At 44.8% G+C, this 17,391-nt stretch overlaps 1 protein-coding gene across 1 annotated transcript; it reads right to left on the reverse strand.

The window, feature by feature from the left end:
• Positions 1–31: 31 nt before the first annotated feature.
• LOC120064422 (NFX1-type zinc finger-containing protein 1-like) lies at positions 32–16,439 on the reverse strand (the record flags this gene model as incomplete). The annotated part of the gene is made up of 13 exons (XM_039015000.1): positions 32–3,661; positions 3,880–3,975; positions 4,109–4,219; positions 7,761–8,061; positions 8,586–8,725; positions 8,944–9,173; positions 9,545–9,662; positions 12,058–12,201; positions 12,419–12,567; positions 12,790–12,915; positions 14,384–14,622; positions 14,958–15,244; positions 15,432–16,439. Coding segments are annotated over 13 exons (5,340 nt in total), but the record flags the coding sequence as incomplete, so codon positions are not given.
• Positions 16,440–17,391: the final 952 nt, after the last annotated feature.

Below are 17,391 nucleotides of genomic sequence, written 5' to 3' on the forward strand. Positions count from 1 at the left end.
AGCTTTTTGTGTATATGGAACATTTCTGGGATCTTTTATTTCAGCTCATGAAACATTGGACCATTGTTCATTATATATTGCTTACACTGATCTGATCTGCCAGTGCCTTAAGTGCCTAGGGAGTAAGGGTTGTCTCTGGATGGTTCCACACCAAGTCATACCCCTCCGCCCTGCCACCTAATCACCTGACCATCACTTACAGGTTATACGCTATAACTCAGTTAACAAAATGTTCAGTAAATGTATTCAACTAATACATAAAGTAGGCCTATCCTAATTTAAATAAATGGCCAACGTCCAAGACACAAAGTGGAGTTGCAGTTTACCTCCATAATTAACCAGGTCAAAATGGGAGAGACACCAACCCTAATCTATTCCATGCAAGGATGTTGTGGATGCTCACCCTGCCCACATCTCATCTCTGCTCTTTTCCCAGTGCTATTCAAATAACAGCAATTTCCCATATCAAGTTGCAGACAGTAGAAAAAAATAATATGGCTTCCCCCAAAATACATACAGTATCCAGCACTTTGTATCCTGAACACTTGGTTTGTGCACAAGTGTGTGAATATTACCTACTTTTACAGTGTTCTCTTTTCATGCCAGAGTTGTTTTTCAGCCCCTTTATCATATTATATGAACTGAGTCAGCTGAATGATTCATGTGTGAATGTGTGTGTTAGAAAATCGTTTTGCAAACATATTGGATCATCTCAGATAATTGTATTACATTTGTGTAAAAGGCCAACATTGCAAGTATCAAGCCAACTCTTTGTTAAATGAACAATACACTGCTGCCCTCCATTGGTGTGACGGGGAAAAAAAACACTCAGTTGTCTAAACATGTAGGCCCATCGTCACACATAAAAATCCAGTCTAATCGTTTGCATAATTCATTATTGTACAGTGTGTAATGATTTTTTTTTGATCAATCATTCATTTTCAACTTTCAAGATCACACAGATACAGTAGCAAAAAGTCACATATAATTTCAGTATTGTACTCTGGGGTGACATTATTAAACATCACCTCTGTGAAATAAAAATGAATATGTATTATACTTCGCGAAGCAGATTAATTTCATCACATTCAATGAATCATTTACTGTAATTTCAGAATTAAATATATCAATTAATACGGCTATGCTTTCTGGAGTGCCAATTGTGATAACTGTCACATCAGTTATGACAACTCACAATTAACCTGAAAACAATCTGGTTTTAATCATCAAGGTGCATCAGATCAAAGTTCAGCACATTATTGACTTCAGATCACACAGCCTCTTGCGCCCCATCCATCTCTGATGCCACTCTGTTGCCACTGACCAGAGCATGGCTTGCTCCACCAATCGTAGCGTTGCATTCTGGGCAGTTGCTACGCTCCATGGCCCGTCCACATTCTCCGATGGCGTAGATGTGATTGTTGGGACACTTGTACCAGTGTCCAACACTCAGGTTGATAGCTTTAACAATCATCATCCTTTCTTCATCAGTGATCCCCAGGCCAGTGCTTGGTAGCTTTTTATCCAGTTCTTTAAGTGCCTGCTTTACCAAGTCCTTGTCTTGCTGAGTGAATGGCTGCATTCTCTCCAGAACCTTCCTCATGGCTGTGACCTCAGCCTGAACGTGGACCCGACGGCCTGTTCCATTAGCCATCTTGCAGCGGGCGTTAAGCTCTGCCAAAAAGGAGAGCCTCTGTAGCTCGCTCTGCAGATCAGATGCCTGCTGCTCTGAGAACTTTTGGTGATGATCCATCAGCCACCTCAGGAACTCCGGAACCTTCTCGTCAAAGTAAAAGGTTTCTACGCTTGACATGTGCCCTCTACGAATCTTCAGCAGCTTGTTCAGTCTCTCAAGTAAGGCCATCTTGTTCTCAGTGATCCATAGTTCCTTTGCTGTGAGGTCGGAGGCTCTCAGTGTATCTCTGATCTGTATGTACTCCATAGGTAGGTACCTTAGCAAATCCTCCTTGTCAGTCCATTGCTGCTTAAGGACCACCTTCTGTGCCTCAATATCTGACTGTGTTCCATTAATCTTCTCCTTCACTTTTTCAATTTCCACCAGACTCCGGTTGACATGAGCCCCGTACCGGAGATTCCTGCGGATGGGTGTGCGACACTTGGGGCACTCCTTCAACTTTATTCCGGTAGCCTGCTGGTTCTCATCCATTCCCATGTATGTGTCCATGGACGTGGACTCAAACAAGTGTCCGCAGTCCTCTAGCTGAATGAAACAGGCCTCAACATCGTCCTCCGTACCAAAGAAGATCTCTGTTACCTCCTCGTGGTGGCAAACACGACACTTGTTGGGGCAGGGGTCTCCACACAGGCCGATGCATGGGTGCCCACAGTGCAAGGTTTTGGTACAGGGTTGGGTGCATGGTGGACGGTCACAAGGCTCATGGCAAAGCTTGCTGCAGCGCTGATGAGGGCACTTCCAGGCACAAGGCTCTATGCAGGGGGCACAGAGCTGGCCGCATGGCTTCATACAGACACTATGGATGCAGCGATTCTCACAGCGCATTTGACAGGGTGGGCATCCACGTGTACAGGGCTCCCGACATTTATGGGAGCAGACTAGGAGGCGATCACATTGGTGGAGACAGCCCATGTGGAAGCGGCCCTGGTGGCACCTCTGGCAGGAACCAGGACAGGGGTGGCCACACTTCAGCATCTGTTTGCAATGTGTCCTGCATTCTGGCTGTATGGTAGATCTCTTATAATGACAGGGATCTTCTTGCTTGTGTCCACATTTGAGCTCCAATGTGACCATCACCATGCAGGTGGTGGTGCAGGACTCCCCACACACCAAGGCACATGGATGCCCACACATGAGCTTCTGCTGACAGGGCTCCTGGCACACAAACTTCTCCGGAGCCTGGTGACAGGGCACCATCTGCTTGTGCTGGCACTGTGGCACAATCTTTTCTACCCGCTTAAGGCAGTCAGTAGGGCACTCCTGGTAGCACTGACGTTGGCATCGATGCCCCAGCTCACAAAGGACCTTCTGGCACTTCTTGTTGCATGTGTACTTTTTGTGCTCTTGGTCGTACGGGTGGCAGGCACTGGAGCACGCGTGACCACAGTTCAAGCGGAACTCGCAGGGCAGGTTGCAGCCTCCCTCGGGAGCTTGTTTGAAGTCGTCTCCGCAGGACACTTTAATGTGTCGCTCAGGGTGGTTCTGGCAGCACAAAGTCATTGCAGGGCCCACTTGGTCTTTCTCTCGCAGCGTGTGCAGGATGTTGCTCCAAAGCTTGACCTTTCCCAACATGTCCATGTTTCCAATGCAGTAGAGGCCCTTCTTAGCCCTTGACAGGGCTACACAGACACGGTTGGGGATGTTCAAGAAACCCATCTTCCCCTGTTTGTTACTTCGAACCAGGGACAGCAGGACAATATCATTCTCCTCCCCTTGATATTTGTCAACAACATGAACTTTGACCCCATTGAACTCTTTGGCTGGCATGAGGTTGCGCAGACAGTGGAGTTGGCCTGTGTAAGTGGTGAGGATGGTGATCTGGAACGGCTGGTAGTCCTGTAACAGGAGGTAGCGACACAGTGCCACCACGAAGAGGGCCTCGTGGCGGTTCTGGTGACTTTTTCCATCCTTGATCTCCTCTTCATGATAATTATGCTCCACAAAGAACATGTTTGAGTGAAGCCCCTGCAATACAACAGGGGGTTGAATACAATGTATATTGGGCGGCAACTAACTTCTAAAGCCTACACATATGGACGGTTTATCATGCTTTATTAATGGTACATTGAATTGACCACATGGGGAAATTCATTGATAAACAGCTTCAAATGTACTCCTGCTAGGGGGGAAAATACCATGTCAAAAATCTATGTATGCATTAATTTATGTATGCATTAATTTACCTTAACATTCTCAAAGTCCATCACTGAGGGGTGGTTCTCCAGCTCAGAGTAGATGTGAGGGACCAGGAGACGGGCAATGTCTGGCCTCATACGATGCTGTGTAGGATAGACCCAGTGAGAAGATTGGTCAATGGATATGGAATGAAGTGAAGAACAAGGAATGAAGAACAAGGGTAATTGGTTTATCTGGTTTGTCCATATAAACTTCCCTTAAGATTCCCACACATACCTGATAGTTAAGTCTGACATACGGAATGTCCATCTTGATCAGCCTCTCAAACATGGACACTTCAAGACTGAAGTTCTTGGCCAGGTCAAACACTGTTGCACTGGGCCGGAGCTAGGGGGACAATGGAGGTTGCAAGCTACATAAGTACCCCTGAACCTCAAGAGAGGATGGCATGGACCACCTCATTTCAACAGTTTTAGACAATATAAACAGACAATAGAGTCAAGGAGATCACTGTTTTTAATATGCTGCTCACTACAGATGAATATTAGGCTTTCGACTAAACCTGAAACATTTGCAGAAATTTCGTTTTTAATGTGCATTGTCCTTGTCGAATAAATGTAATAAAGTAAAGAGTATGGGAAATATACACTGAGTATACCAAGCTTTAGGAACACCTTCCTATTATTGAGTTGCCCCCCCCATCCCCTTTTTCCCTCAGAACAGCCTCAATTCGTCGGGGCATGGACTCTAAAAGGTTTCGAAAGTGTTCCACAAGGATGCTGGCCCATGTTGGCTCCAATGCTTCCCACAGTTGTGTCAGTTTGGCTGGATGTCCTTTGGGTGGTGGACCATTCTTGATACACACGGGAAACTGTTGAGCATTAAAAAAACAGCAGCGTTGCAGTTCTTGACACAAACTGGTCCGCCTAGCACCTACTACCATTCCCCGTTCAAAGGCACTTAAATCTTTTGTCTTGCCCATTCACCTTCTGAATGGCACACATACACAAACCATGTCTCAATTGTCTCAAGGCTTAAAAATCCTTCTTTAACCTGTCTCCTACCCTTCATTTACACTGATTGAAGTGGATTTAACAAGTGACAATAAGGGATCATAGCTTCAACCTGGATTCACCAGGTCAGTCTATGTCATGTTTTGTATACTCAGTGTATTGGCAAATAAACTCTGAGTAAAGTTTTTGTATATTTTTTATTTTTAGGGGTACGTTTTACCCCTTTTTCTCACCAATTTCGTAATATCCAATTCGTAGTTACAGTCTTGTCCCATCGCAGCAACTCCAGTACGGACTCGGGAGAGGCGAAGGTCGAGAGCCATGCGTCCTCCAAAACATGACCCCGCCTCATGGGTCTCCCACCCCTGAGTCAATACTTTGTAGAAGCACCGTTGACAGCGATTACAGCTGTGTCTTTCTGGGTAAATCTCTATGAGCTTTCCACACCTGGATAATGCAACATTTGCCCAATTTATTATTTTCAAAATTCTTTAAGCTCTGTCCAATTAGTTGTTGATCATTGCTCGACAACAATATTTTTTTTTGCCATAGATTTTCAAGCAGATTTAAGTCAACTGTAATTTGGCCACTCAGGAACATTCACTGTCTTCGTGGTAAGCAACTCCAGTGTCGATTTGGCCTTGTGTTGATGGTAGTGATTGCCTATTACTGCTTATCACTTATTAACATTACTTTACTAAAATATTTCAGTTGCTTATATTTCATTTGTTTTATTTGATGACTTTATTATTTTATTCCAAGTCATCGTCACATCTCTATTGAGCTGCTGCCTATGCTGTCTGACAAAATCACTATTCTGGAGTTCTTCAAAGTAAATAAGGCATACTTTTATGTACTTTCAGGTAGAGATACGCTACATCTCCAAAAGCATCTCCAAAAGGACACCCCTTCAAATTAGTGGACTCAGCTATATCATCCACACCCATTGCTGACAGGTGTATAAAATCAAGCACACAGCCATGCAATCTCCATAGACAAACATTGACAGGAGAATGGCCTTACTGAAGACCTCAGTGACTTTCAACATGGCACCGTCATAGGATGCCACCTTTCCAACAAGTCAGTTGGTCAAATTTCTGCCCTGCTAGAGCTGCCCCGGTCAACTGTACGTGCTGTTATTGTGAAGTGGAAACGTCTAGGAGCAATAACGGCTCAGCCGAGAAATGGTAGGCCACACAAGCACACAGAACAGGACCGGGACAACAACATTTCGTCGGAAACTTCATAAAATTAGTTTCCATGGCCAAGCAGCCACACACAAGCCTAAAATCACCATGCGCAATGCAAAGCATCAGCTGGATTGGTGTAAAGCTCGCCGCCATTGGACTCTGGAGCAGTGGAAACGCGTTCTCTGGAATGAATCTGGCAGTCCGATGGACGAATGTGGGTTTGGCGGATGCCAGGAGAACGCTACCTGCCCGAATGCATAGTGCCAACTGTAAAGTTTGGTGGAGGAGGAATAATGGTCTGGGGCTGTTTTTCATGCTTCAGGCTAGGCCCCTTAGTTCCAGTGAAGGGAAATCTTAACGCTACAGCATACAATGATATTCTAGACAATTCTGTGCTTCCAACTTTGTGGCAACAGTTTGGGGTAGGCCCTTTCCTGTTTCAGCATGACAATGCCCCCGTGCACAAAGCGTGGTCAATACAGAAATGGCTTGTAGAGAGTGGTGTGGAAGAACTTGACTGGCCTGCACAGAGCCCTGACCTTAACCCCATCAAAAACCTTTGGGATTAATTGGAACGCCGACTGAGAGCCAGGCCTAATTGCCCAACTGCAGTGCCGACCTCACTAATGCGCTTGTGGCTGAATGGAAGCAAGTCCCCGCAGCAATGTTCCAACATCTAGTGGAAAGCCTTCCCAGAAGAATGGAGGCTGTTATACAGTAGCAGCAAAGAGGGGACCAACTCCATATTAATGTCCATGATTTTGGAATGAGATGTTCGACGAGCGGATGTCCACATACTTTTGGCCACGTAGTGTACCTCGCAAAGCAACAGCTGCTCTCTATATACCGTCTATATACCGATAAGTAGATGCACAATGAATTATGGTTACTGTAGTTAATTTCCACGTTTTATGTGAATACTATGTAGAATATTGGCCTGTTGGAAACTACAACTTCCTACTGGATCTGATTTATCTCTGTGCAACGTGCACATTGAGCTCACAGAAAAAATATTAACTAAATGGAATGAACTGATGTTGATCAATTAGTTGTTTAAAAAAAGAAAATTGTTCAGCACTACCCATCTACCAATAGGTACTTTTTCTTTATGAGGCAGTGGAATTCACTGCTCGACTGAGGGATCTTACAGATCATTGTATGTGTGGGTTACAGAGATGAGGTACTCATTCAAAAATCATGTTACACACTATGATTGCACACAGAGTCCATGCAACTTATGTGACTTGTTAAGCAAATTATTACTCCTGAACTTATTTAGGCTTGCCATAACAAAGTGGTTGAATACGTAATTCCACTTTGACATTATGGGGTATATTGTGTAGGCCAGTGACACAAAATGTATATTTAATCAATTTTAAATTCAGGCTGTAACACAACAAAATATGGAAAAAGTCAAGGGGTGTGAATACTTACTGACGACACTGTATTCACTCAGAGCTAAAGGGAATTAAGTCAAGTTATGTAAGACCTTATAGCTGGGTGAACTCCAAGCAGAGTTGGAAGTTGATTGCATTTCAATCCCAGCCAATTAAGAAATGAAAATGACCATGGACTTTCAATTAAAAAAAAAAAAAAAGCCCAGTTTACATTAGGAACTTGAAAAATGTTCAAGCACGATGTCCAGTTGAATTCCTGGATTTACTGGAATAACAGTGAAATCTTTAAGAGGGAGTTGACCATGCCTGACCAATGAGTGTCCTGTACCTGTTGGTGGTCTCCAATGAGGATGAGATGCTGGCAAGCCTTGCTCAGAGTGGTGATGGTGTGGGCCTCCAGTACCTCCGCCGCCTCTTCCACGATCACCAGGCGGGGACTCACTTCCTGCAAAGCTTTGCGGCATCTAGCAGCCCCCGTAGTCGTCATGCCGATGACCTTGGCATGCTTCAGGACAAATAAGTCCTCAAGGAAACGAATCTCAGCCAGACGCTCGGCTGTGTCCTGATAGTCCTGCTCCGCCTGCTGGGCTCGCATACGCAGCTCAGTCCGGTAACGCCTCACCCATAACCTGCAGACACAGAGCAGCAGTAGATTACGTCATTGAGTAGAATTTCACTGCAAGACCACTTATCGAGTCGAAATAAGTATGTCATAAGAATGATATAAAACCCATAGAACACGTGTGTTTACCAGGCATCCTCATACAGCACAATCAAAATCAGAATATCTGAGATTCGTAATAATGCATTGAGCAGAGTCAATCAAACAGGCTGAAGCTGTGACTTAACATTACATTTTTGGGTTTAATCCAAGATAGCTTTTTGGCCGGCACACAACTGAGCCTTGCACTAGTCTTTTCCCCAGTTATATCAAGCCAAGTGCACACCTGTGTGGCAATGATGACTATGCATTCACAAGCTAAGCACAGTTACATTGCCACGGTGACAGAACGTTTTATAGAGCAAAATCTTGCCTTTGAGGTGAGGGGATCAGTGCATACATTTTCTCTGTAATTAGTTGACATAATTATGCTCAATGGGAATAAACGCTCTCGCAGAATGCTGTTGCCTAGGGGATGAGGTGGAGTATTACCGGTACAGTCTCCATCTGTCTGGCAGACTGAGAGTCCACACATCCAGAATGGTGTCCTCCTCATCCTCACTCACGGCTGAGCTCCTGCCCAGCTCCCTCCTAATACGATGTTTCATCTTCCTCTTCTGTACCCGCTGCATCTGCGCACATACAGAGAGACACGCAGGCTTTTCAAATAACTTTAACAACACTTTAACTCAGCACCTGTCTTTCTACAATACTCCTAAGCTAAATACTTTAGAGCAGGAGGTTGTCATTTTAAATCAATAAGCAGCTCAGTTGGTTTATGATTCACATGATTTATGATGCAATGTCTTTTGGTTATATTGTTGGATCAAGGTTAATTATTGGTTCTCACCTCCCAGCCTTCTTCACTCTGCTCTGCCTGTATCTCAGTGTTCTCCAGGTTCATGGCCAGCATCAGTTCCGCCATATCTCTGACTGTCTCCTCCGTCTTTCTAAGATCTTCATCCCGACCATGATGCATGTTTGAGGCTTCTACAAAGCGTTCCGCCTGGATCAGGTCTGCCTCCTCCGCTATCTCGATCAGGTCGTCCTCTTCCTCTTCAGCTTCGTCCATTTCCCCATCTATTATCAAATAGAGAGGTGAAAATGGGTGAGGAGTGAGGACCAGAGTTTCTAACTTCCTAGGAGTTGTCTCAACATGAAAATGAGCACTGAACTCTTTTTTCCCCCATATAGTTTCAGTTAGGATCAAAGGGAGTTTTAAATGAAACAAAAAAGAGTTCAAAGAGACTAAATAATATCAAATAAAATCAATAAAGTTTATTGGTCGCCTACACAGTTTTGTAGATGTTATCGCAGAAGCAGCGAAATGCTTGTGTTAATAGCTACATACAATCCCACAAAGAGAAGCATTTCTCTGCACCTGTTCCGTTTATTATCTGTCTGATCATGTTGTCTTGTCTACTCTCTGTGGCACTGCAGTGGCTTCTCACCTGCATTGCAATTTTGAGGATGTGGCGTCCTCTGCTGGAAGGCAGTGAAACCTAATCCCAGCCACTCCATAACAAGAGACGGCTTCTTCCCACCACAGCCCTCAAAGCCATCCAGTGCCTGAGGATTACATATTAATAGTAAGTATTGTCTCCTCTCTGGCCAATGACAGATTATCACAGTTCAACATCGTTTCATAAAGCTTTTCTGGGAATGCCAGACCTACTTTTTGAATCTCAAGCCTTGTAGAGGCAGTTGGGGTTAGCGTACTCATATTAGTTGTCCTATCTGATGATAACATCAAATCAAATTGTATTTGTCACATGCGCAGAACACAACAAGTGTAGACCTTACCGTGAAATGCTTACTTACAAGCCCTTAAACAACAATGCAGTTAAGAAAAATAATAGTTAAGAACAAATATTTACTAAATAAGCTAAAATAAAAAATAAAAGAGCAACACTAAAATAACAATAAGGAGGCTATATACAGGGGGTACCGGTACCGAGTCAATGTGCGGGGGTACAGGTTAGTTGAGGTAATTGAAGTAATATGTACATGTAGGTAGGGGTAAAGTGACTATGTATAGATAATAAACAGCGAGTAGCAGCAGCGTAAAAAAAGGGGGGGGTGTCAATTCAAATAGTCCGAGTAGCCCTTTGATTAGCTGTTCAGCAGTCGTATGGCTTGGGGGTAGAAGCTGTTTAGAAGCCTTTTGGACCTAGATTTGGCACTCCGGTACTGCTTGCCGTGCGGTAGCAGAGAGAACAGTCTATGACTACGGTGGCTTGAGTCTTTGGCAATTTTTAGGGCCTTCCTCTGACACTGCCTGGTATAGAGGTCCTGGATAGCAGGAAGCTTGGCCCCAGTGATGTACAGGGCCGTACACACTACCCTCTGTAGCGCCTTGCGGTCAGAGGCCAAGCAGTCGTCATACCAGGCAGTGATGCAAACAGTCAGGATGCTCTTGATGGTGCAGCTGTAGAACTTTTTGAGGATCTGAGGACCCATGACAAATCTTTTCATTCTCCTCAGGGGGAATAAGCATTGTCGTGCCCTCTTCACGACTGGTGTGTTTGGACCATGATAGTTTGTTGGTGATGTGTACACGAAGGAACTTGAAGCTCTAAACCTGCTCCACTACAGCCCCGTTCGATGAGAATGGGGGAGTGCTCGGCCATCCTTTTCCTGTAGTCCACGATCATCTCCTTTGTCTTGATCACATTGAGGGAGAGGTTGTTGTCCTGGCATCACACTTCCAGATCTCTGACCTCCTCCCTATAGGCTGTCTTACTGTTGTCGGTGATCAGGCCTGCCACTGTTGTGTCGTCAGCAAACTTAATGATGGTGTTGGAGTTGTGCTTGGCCACACAGTCATGTGTGAACAGGAAGTACAGGAGGGGACTAAGCCCGTGTTGAGGATCAGCGTGGCGGATGTGTTGTTACCTACCCTTACCACCTGAGGGCGGCCCGTCAGGAAGACCAGGATCCAGTTGCAGAGGGAGGTGTTTAGTCCCAGGGTCCTTAGCTTAATGATGAGCTTTGAGGGCACTATGGTGTTGAACGCTGAGCTGTAGTCAATGAACAGCATTCTCCCTTAGGTGTTCTTTTTGTCCAGGTGAGAAAGGGCAGTGTTGAGTGCAATAGAGATTGTGTCATCTGTGGATCTGTTGGGGCGGTATGCAAATTGGAGTGGGTCTAGGGTCTCTGAGATGATGGTGTTAATGTGAGCCATAACCAGCCTTTCAAAGCACTATATGGCTACAGACGTGAGTGCTACGGGTCAGTAGTCATTTACATGCTGACCACATTTTGCATTGCAAAATAAAAGTACACATACATGTTTTTCAATCGTTGCACCCATACTGTTCACACGCGTCTGCATAGCCAGGTGCTAAAATCGAAGTTGGTTATATTTGTGACACTTGATGCGCTGCAAGTCCCGCTTCTCCCATCTCCTCATTGGTTTTTAGGAGCATATACCCACGTGGGTGATTAAAAGATGAACTGAGGCCCACACTCCAGTCCAGTTGGTGGTAGTAATGCACCTTAACGTTGGTTGCCAACCGCCATATGAAGTCGAAAGAAGAAGGGATTACTAGAAACAAACTCGTTTTACCATTTTATCTGTGGATTAATTGTTGGAGTAGAGGACCTTGTGCATTTCAGGTAAAATAACAACCCAATGTTTATATCACAGGACAAATTAGCTAGCAACAGCAAGCTAGCTAGCTAAATTGCCATAAATGTTTAAGGCTTTTCGACCTGTCCCCAAATTAATATAGCTGGTTCAAAGTTCGTTCTGATATTTCAACCTGCGTGTCCTGATCGCGTCTGGTGTGGGTGGACACACCAGACGCGTGATATAAACATTGGGTCAACATGCGCGCGATTGCGGGTACATAGTTCTAGTAGTAGCTGTGGGGATGGAACTATTAGTTATAGTCGTAGAAGTAGTCACCAGCCTGATAGTTGTAATTATAAAGGTCGGACAGAGAGGCTATCAAAGACTCACTGGCTGTAGCGTCAGGCTATCCCAGTGTTTCTCTGAGATGAACTTTTGGAGGTACTGCTCCCTTAGGACGCCCCGAAGACTGCACTCCAGCTGCACAGACTGAGTTTGGATCTTAGTCTCTTCTGTCCGCAATGCATCATAGATCTGAGGGGAAACAATATTCTTAACATCACTATGTGATATTATTTCGCTTATTGACTTTTCCCAAAAGATAGCCAACCTGACTGTTACATTCCTGACAAAAATGAAAGCTGAGCTACATTCACTTCAATAGCTACATTTACAATTTACATTTAAAGACTATTTCTAAAATGTTCACATATTGGTCAGTGTAACTTTCCGGTTTCAAGTTGGGCCACACCTTACTGTTTGCACGGCGAAGATGTTGCGGTAGGTTGCGGCGGAAGTAATGGGAGCTTTTCAGCTCCCTCAGGGTGAAACGCTTCAGGACCTCACTGTTGCTTTGCCCACCCACTCTCACAATACCGTCTGGTAAAAACTTGTGGATGCCTATGGTGCGCATTGTTTAACAAATTTAAAAGGTGCTCATACATACAACAACAAAAGTGCCCTTCAGAATTATCTTTGGTCAAACACAAAATTATGGTATGTAGCATCTGAAATTCTTCAAGAATGGCTTGAGGTGGAAAATAACTTAATTTGAGAAGCAAAAGTAGCGTGAGGTGTGTGCATTGCATCCACAGTGCAATGTTGAGAAAAAAGGAGGACTACCTTCTAGGAACTGGTCCAGAGCGTGGTTGGTGTAACAAACCACCAGCATGGGCGAGGTGAAACCTCTCCCCATCTCCTGATTGGTAAGCAGAGCCTGGGCGATCTTTAGTCCTGTGTAGGTCTTCCCTGGGATTATGAGTAAGGAAAGAAAACAAATGTCTAAAAGTGTTACACTCCTGCAGAGCTGTTGCACTAAAGACTACGTTACATGAAGCAACGTGGCACAATTTCTCAGCTTTTGGCCTGGACATTTTTATGCGTATACAGTACCAGTCAACAGTTTGGCCACACGTACTCATTCAAGGGTTTTTATTTATTTTGAATCTTTTCTACATTGTAGAATAATAACAGTGGTAAAAGACCAAGTCCATATTATGACAGAAACAGCTCAAATAAGCAAAGAGAAGCGAGAGTCCATCATTACTTTAAGACATGAAGGTCAGTCAATACGGAAAATTTCAAGAACTTTGAACGTTTCTTCAAGTGCAGTCGTAAAAACCATCAAGCACTATGATGAAACTGGCTCTCATGAGGACCGCCACAGGAAAGGAAGACCCAGAGTTACCTCTGTTGCAGAGGATAAGTTCATTAGTTACCAGCCTCAGAATCTGCAGCCCAAATAAATGCTTCAGAGTTCAAATAACAGACACATCTCAACATCAACTGTTCAGAGGAGACTGCGTGAGTCAGGCATTCATGGTCGAATTGCTGCAAAGAAACCACTACTAAAGGACAACAATAAAAAGAGACTTGCTTTGGCCAAGATACATGAGCAATGGACATTAGACCGGTGGAAATCTGTGCTTTGGTCTGATGAGTCCAAATTTGAGATTTTTGGTTCCAACCGCCATGTCTTTGTACGACACAGAGTTGGTGGATGGTTGATCTCTGCATATGTGGTTTCCACCGTGATGCATGGAGGAAAAGGTATAATGGTGTGGGGGTGCTTTGCTGGTGACACTGTGATTTATTTAGAATTCACGGCACACTTAACCAACATGGCTACCACAGCATTCTGCAGCGATACGCCATCCCATCTGGTTTGCGCTTAGTGGGACTTGTTTTTCAACGTGACAATGACCCAACACACCTCCAGGCTGTGTAAGGGCTATTTGACCAAGAAGGAGAGTGATGGAGTGCTGCATCAGATGACCTGGCCTCCACAATCACCTAACCTCAACCTAATTGAGATGGTTTGGGATGAGTTAGACCGCAGAGTGAAGGAAAAGCAGCCAATAAGTGCTCAGTATATGTGGGAACTCCTTGAAGACTGTTGGAAAAGCATTCCACATGAAGCTGGTTGAGAGAATGCCAAGAGTGTGCAAAACTGTCAAGGCAAAGGGTAGTTACTTTGAAAAATATAAAATATAAAACATATTTTGATTTAACACTTTTTTGGATACTACATGATTCCATATGTGTTATTTCATAGTTTTGATGTCTTCCCTATTATTCTACAATGTAGAAAATAGTTTAAAAAATAATAAATAAAAACCCTTGAATGAGTAGGTGTGTCCAAACTTTTGACCGGTACTGTACATGTACGTAAACATGATCTATTCAATATGTATGACTTATTCAAAATGTATTCCACCTGTGCCTGGGGGTCCCTGGATGATAGCCAGCTCCTTGGTGAGTGCGAGCTGAAGGGCTCTCATCTGAGACTCGTCCAATCCCAGCTGCTCCATGGGGGGCCAGGCTTCAGGATCCAGGGTGTGGAAGCTCTTGATACTGCTCTTAAACTCAGGCACTGCAATAGCAGACAAGTCATACGTATCTGCCCTGGGCAGGTAGGCAGGAGGTTCGACGTCTGAGCTGCATTCCACTATATACCTGTAATTTACATGTCGTCATAAATCACGAATGTCATTCTTCATTACAAGAATTGACATGTGGTGAACATAATTTCAGCCAAATTCATCTAGCAGCTGGTGGAAGAATTAAGTCACTCACAAACCATGTTAAGCACTTTAAGATCAGAAGCATGGAACTGTATCAATACAATCTGTAATTCTCATTGTCAGAAAAGCATGATGAAAACCCAACATTTTGTCTTAAGCTTGTCCCAAGGCTGATTAGCCGACTCTCTATGTCATAGCATCAACAACACTGGTGCATTCACAAGCTAATTGCTGAAATTAAGAACGACAGACAGACAGTTCACCGACCTCTGAAAGGGCAGATCCTCTACCTCCAGCTCCTGCAGCCCTTCGAGGACGTAGCGGTAGGCCTCAAAGTAGGCTGTGGTCTCCACCATGAGGAACGATTGGTGGGCCTCCACTCCGGCCAGGGCTCGCCTGCTCTCCCCTAAGAAACTGAGCTGGACAAAGCCCTTCTCTAGCTCCTTGGGGTCCCGGTCCGACACAGTAGCAAACAGGAAGGTGTCAAAGTTGTCACAGGACATGCAGAGCAGGGAGCCGTATATCAGCCGCTTGGAGTTTTGCCAGCGGACAAACTGTGCGGGACAGAGAAGAACATGAACATATATTTGAATACACTCTTCGGATATGGATAAACATTGTATGTATTAATGTAATTTCAAAGAGTATTGTATAATCTCACTATATTTTAAGTTATATAACTACACAATGTTGGTAAGTTATCATTTTTCTATTCAAATACTCTGAATCAAACTCACTGACCTTAAGAGGATGGGAGTCAAACTGGACCTTATAGGCCAAACCAGACGGGGTGCACAATGGAACCACCAGTCGAGTGTCAAAGTACACTCTGATGTCATCAAAGCGGCACTTTCTCAAAGGGATGTCTTTATTGCCCAGGTCCTGCTGGCTCTGAATCAGCTGCTGGATGCCCTCTCGAAGAGGCCTCACAAAGTCCTCTCGCATGAGCCGGAAGTGCGTGTCCAGGTAGAGCAGTCCGCTGGCGTAGCGTTGGGAGATGAGGTTGGGCCTGAGGTAGGATCTCTGGTCCTGGTGGAACTCTTTGGGGATGGGGTAGATTGGCAGGGTCCTGAAGTCGGCCTCCCCGGGTGGGGCGTCTTCCTGGGGGGTGATGAAGGAGTAGTTGTCAGACCTCAGGGTGCCCTCCCTGGCTCTCTCCTGGAGGTGCTCGACCAGGCCCTGGATCCTATCCAGGTTCTCCTCCGTCTGCTCCAGGACGTCCACCCCCACGGCTCGCAGGCTGATGATGACTGGTCTGAAGAGGGCAACTATCATGGACACGCCCTTTATAGAGCTAGCTGGGAAGACGCTGAGCACCTTGGAGAGAAGGATCATGATGTTGTCCAAGTGCTGGGGGTATTGTTCCCGGCGAGTGTGGTCAAACTCGGATCCCATTCCCATCACGTAATGGGGCAGGATGGTTCGGAGGAATCCGGAATCCTTGATTAAGCCAGTCAAGTACTGTACGGTTTGGTGGTTGGTTTTGGACAAGAAGGCCTTGCATAATACTTGGCAGAGAAGCTGAACAAGGTCCTGTCGCATCTCTCTCTCGTCGAGGAGAGCTTGCAGTTCATGGTTCATAGAGTACAGAGTGATGGCTAGCTCTAAAGGGTCTTTCCCTGACAGCTCCTCCAAGGTTGGGTAATCCATTGGATGAACCTGAGGGGTGCCACCGCCTATAGATATTTCTCTCCCTCCCCCTCTTCCTCTACCTCGCCCCCTCACTCCTCCTCTGCCTCTCCCTCCCCCTCTATTTTCTCTGCCTCCCACTATCTCCCTTCCTCCTCCTCCTCCCGCTCGACCACCCCTACCCCTGGCATCCTCCCCTGCTCTTCCTCTTCCCTTCCCTGCTCTGTCATCTCGCTCTCTCCTATCCTCCCTCGGGTTCCCCCCATTAACCCCTCTCCTCTCTTCCCTGGCCCCCCTACCTCTTCCCCCTCTCCCTTGGTTGGCTATCCCTTCCTCTTCTCTCTGACCAGCCTCAGCACCTGAGGCAAACAACAGGGAAATCTATATCAATCTAAAGAAGGAAATGCCAATCATGTTTTGCTTGTCCAAAAGAAAAAATAAATCTCCTTACCTCTTCTGTGATCGACATGGTTGGCTCCTCCTCTATCTCTCCGTTGCCCCCCTCTGTTTGGGGGATCCATTCAGGATGACTTACTATTGGTCCTCTAAGACAAGTAATGAAACCCAAAACAATTTGAATGTTTATAACAATGGAATTTACAATTTCTTCAAATGGATTCCAAAACAGAGGCAAACTTGATATTTATGCATGGTTATTTTATATTGTGGTGGATGACGTGTGCCATCTAATGGATACAACAAGAGATTACATTGAAATGGCATTGGTTTAATTTCTACAGAAATTACATCACTTGGATACAGTCAGTGAATACATGATACAATGTAACAGTCTGTTATCAAACTAAATCTGTATACCTTCGAAACCAAAGGTGACGATTTCACCCTCAAAATGTCAGTTTTAGCATGGACTGTCTTTTTATGACAGTTATGCAATGATGCAAATTGTGAATCCTTTGCTAATTTTGAAATTTTTTTTTTTTTTGCCAAGTGTGTAAACCAAGTGACTGTGATATTACATACAATTTTGTGCACTGAAGAAAAATATAAACGCAACATGTAAAGTGTTGGTCCCCATGTTTCATGAGCGGAAATAAATGATGCCAGAAATGTT

This window comes from Salvelinus namaycush, chromosome 2 (genome assembly GCF_016432855.1).
Source record: "Salvelinus namaycush isolate Seneca chromosome 2, SaNama_1.0, whole genome shotgun sequence".
Taxonomy (NCBI): Eukaryota; Metazoa; Chordata; class Actinopteri; order Salmoniformes; family Salmonidae; genus Salvelinus; species Salvelinus namaycush.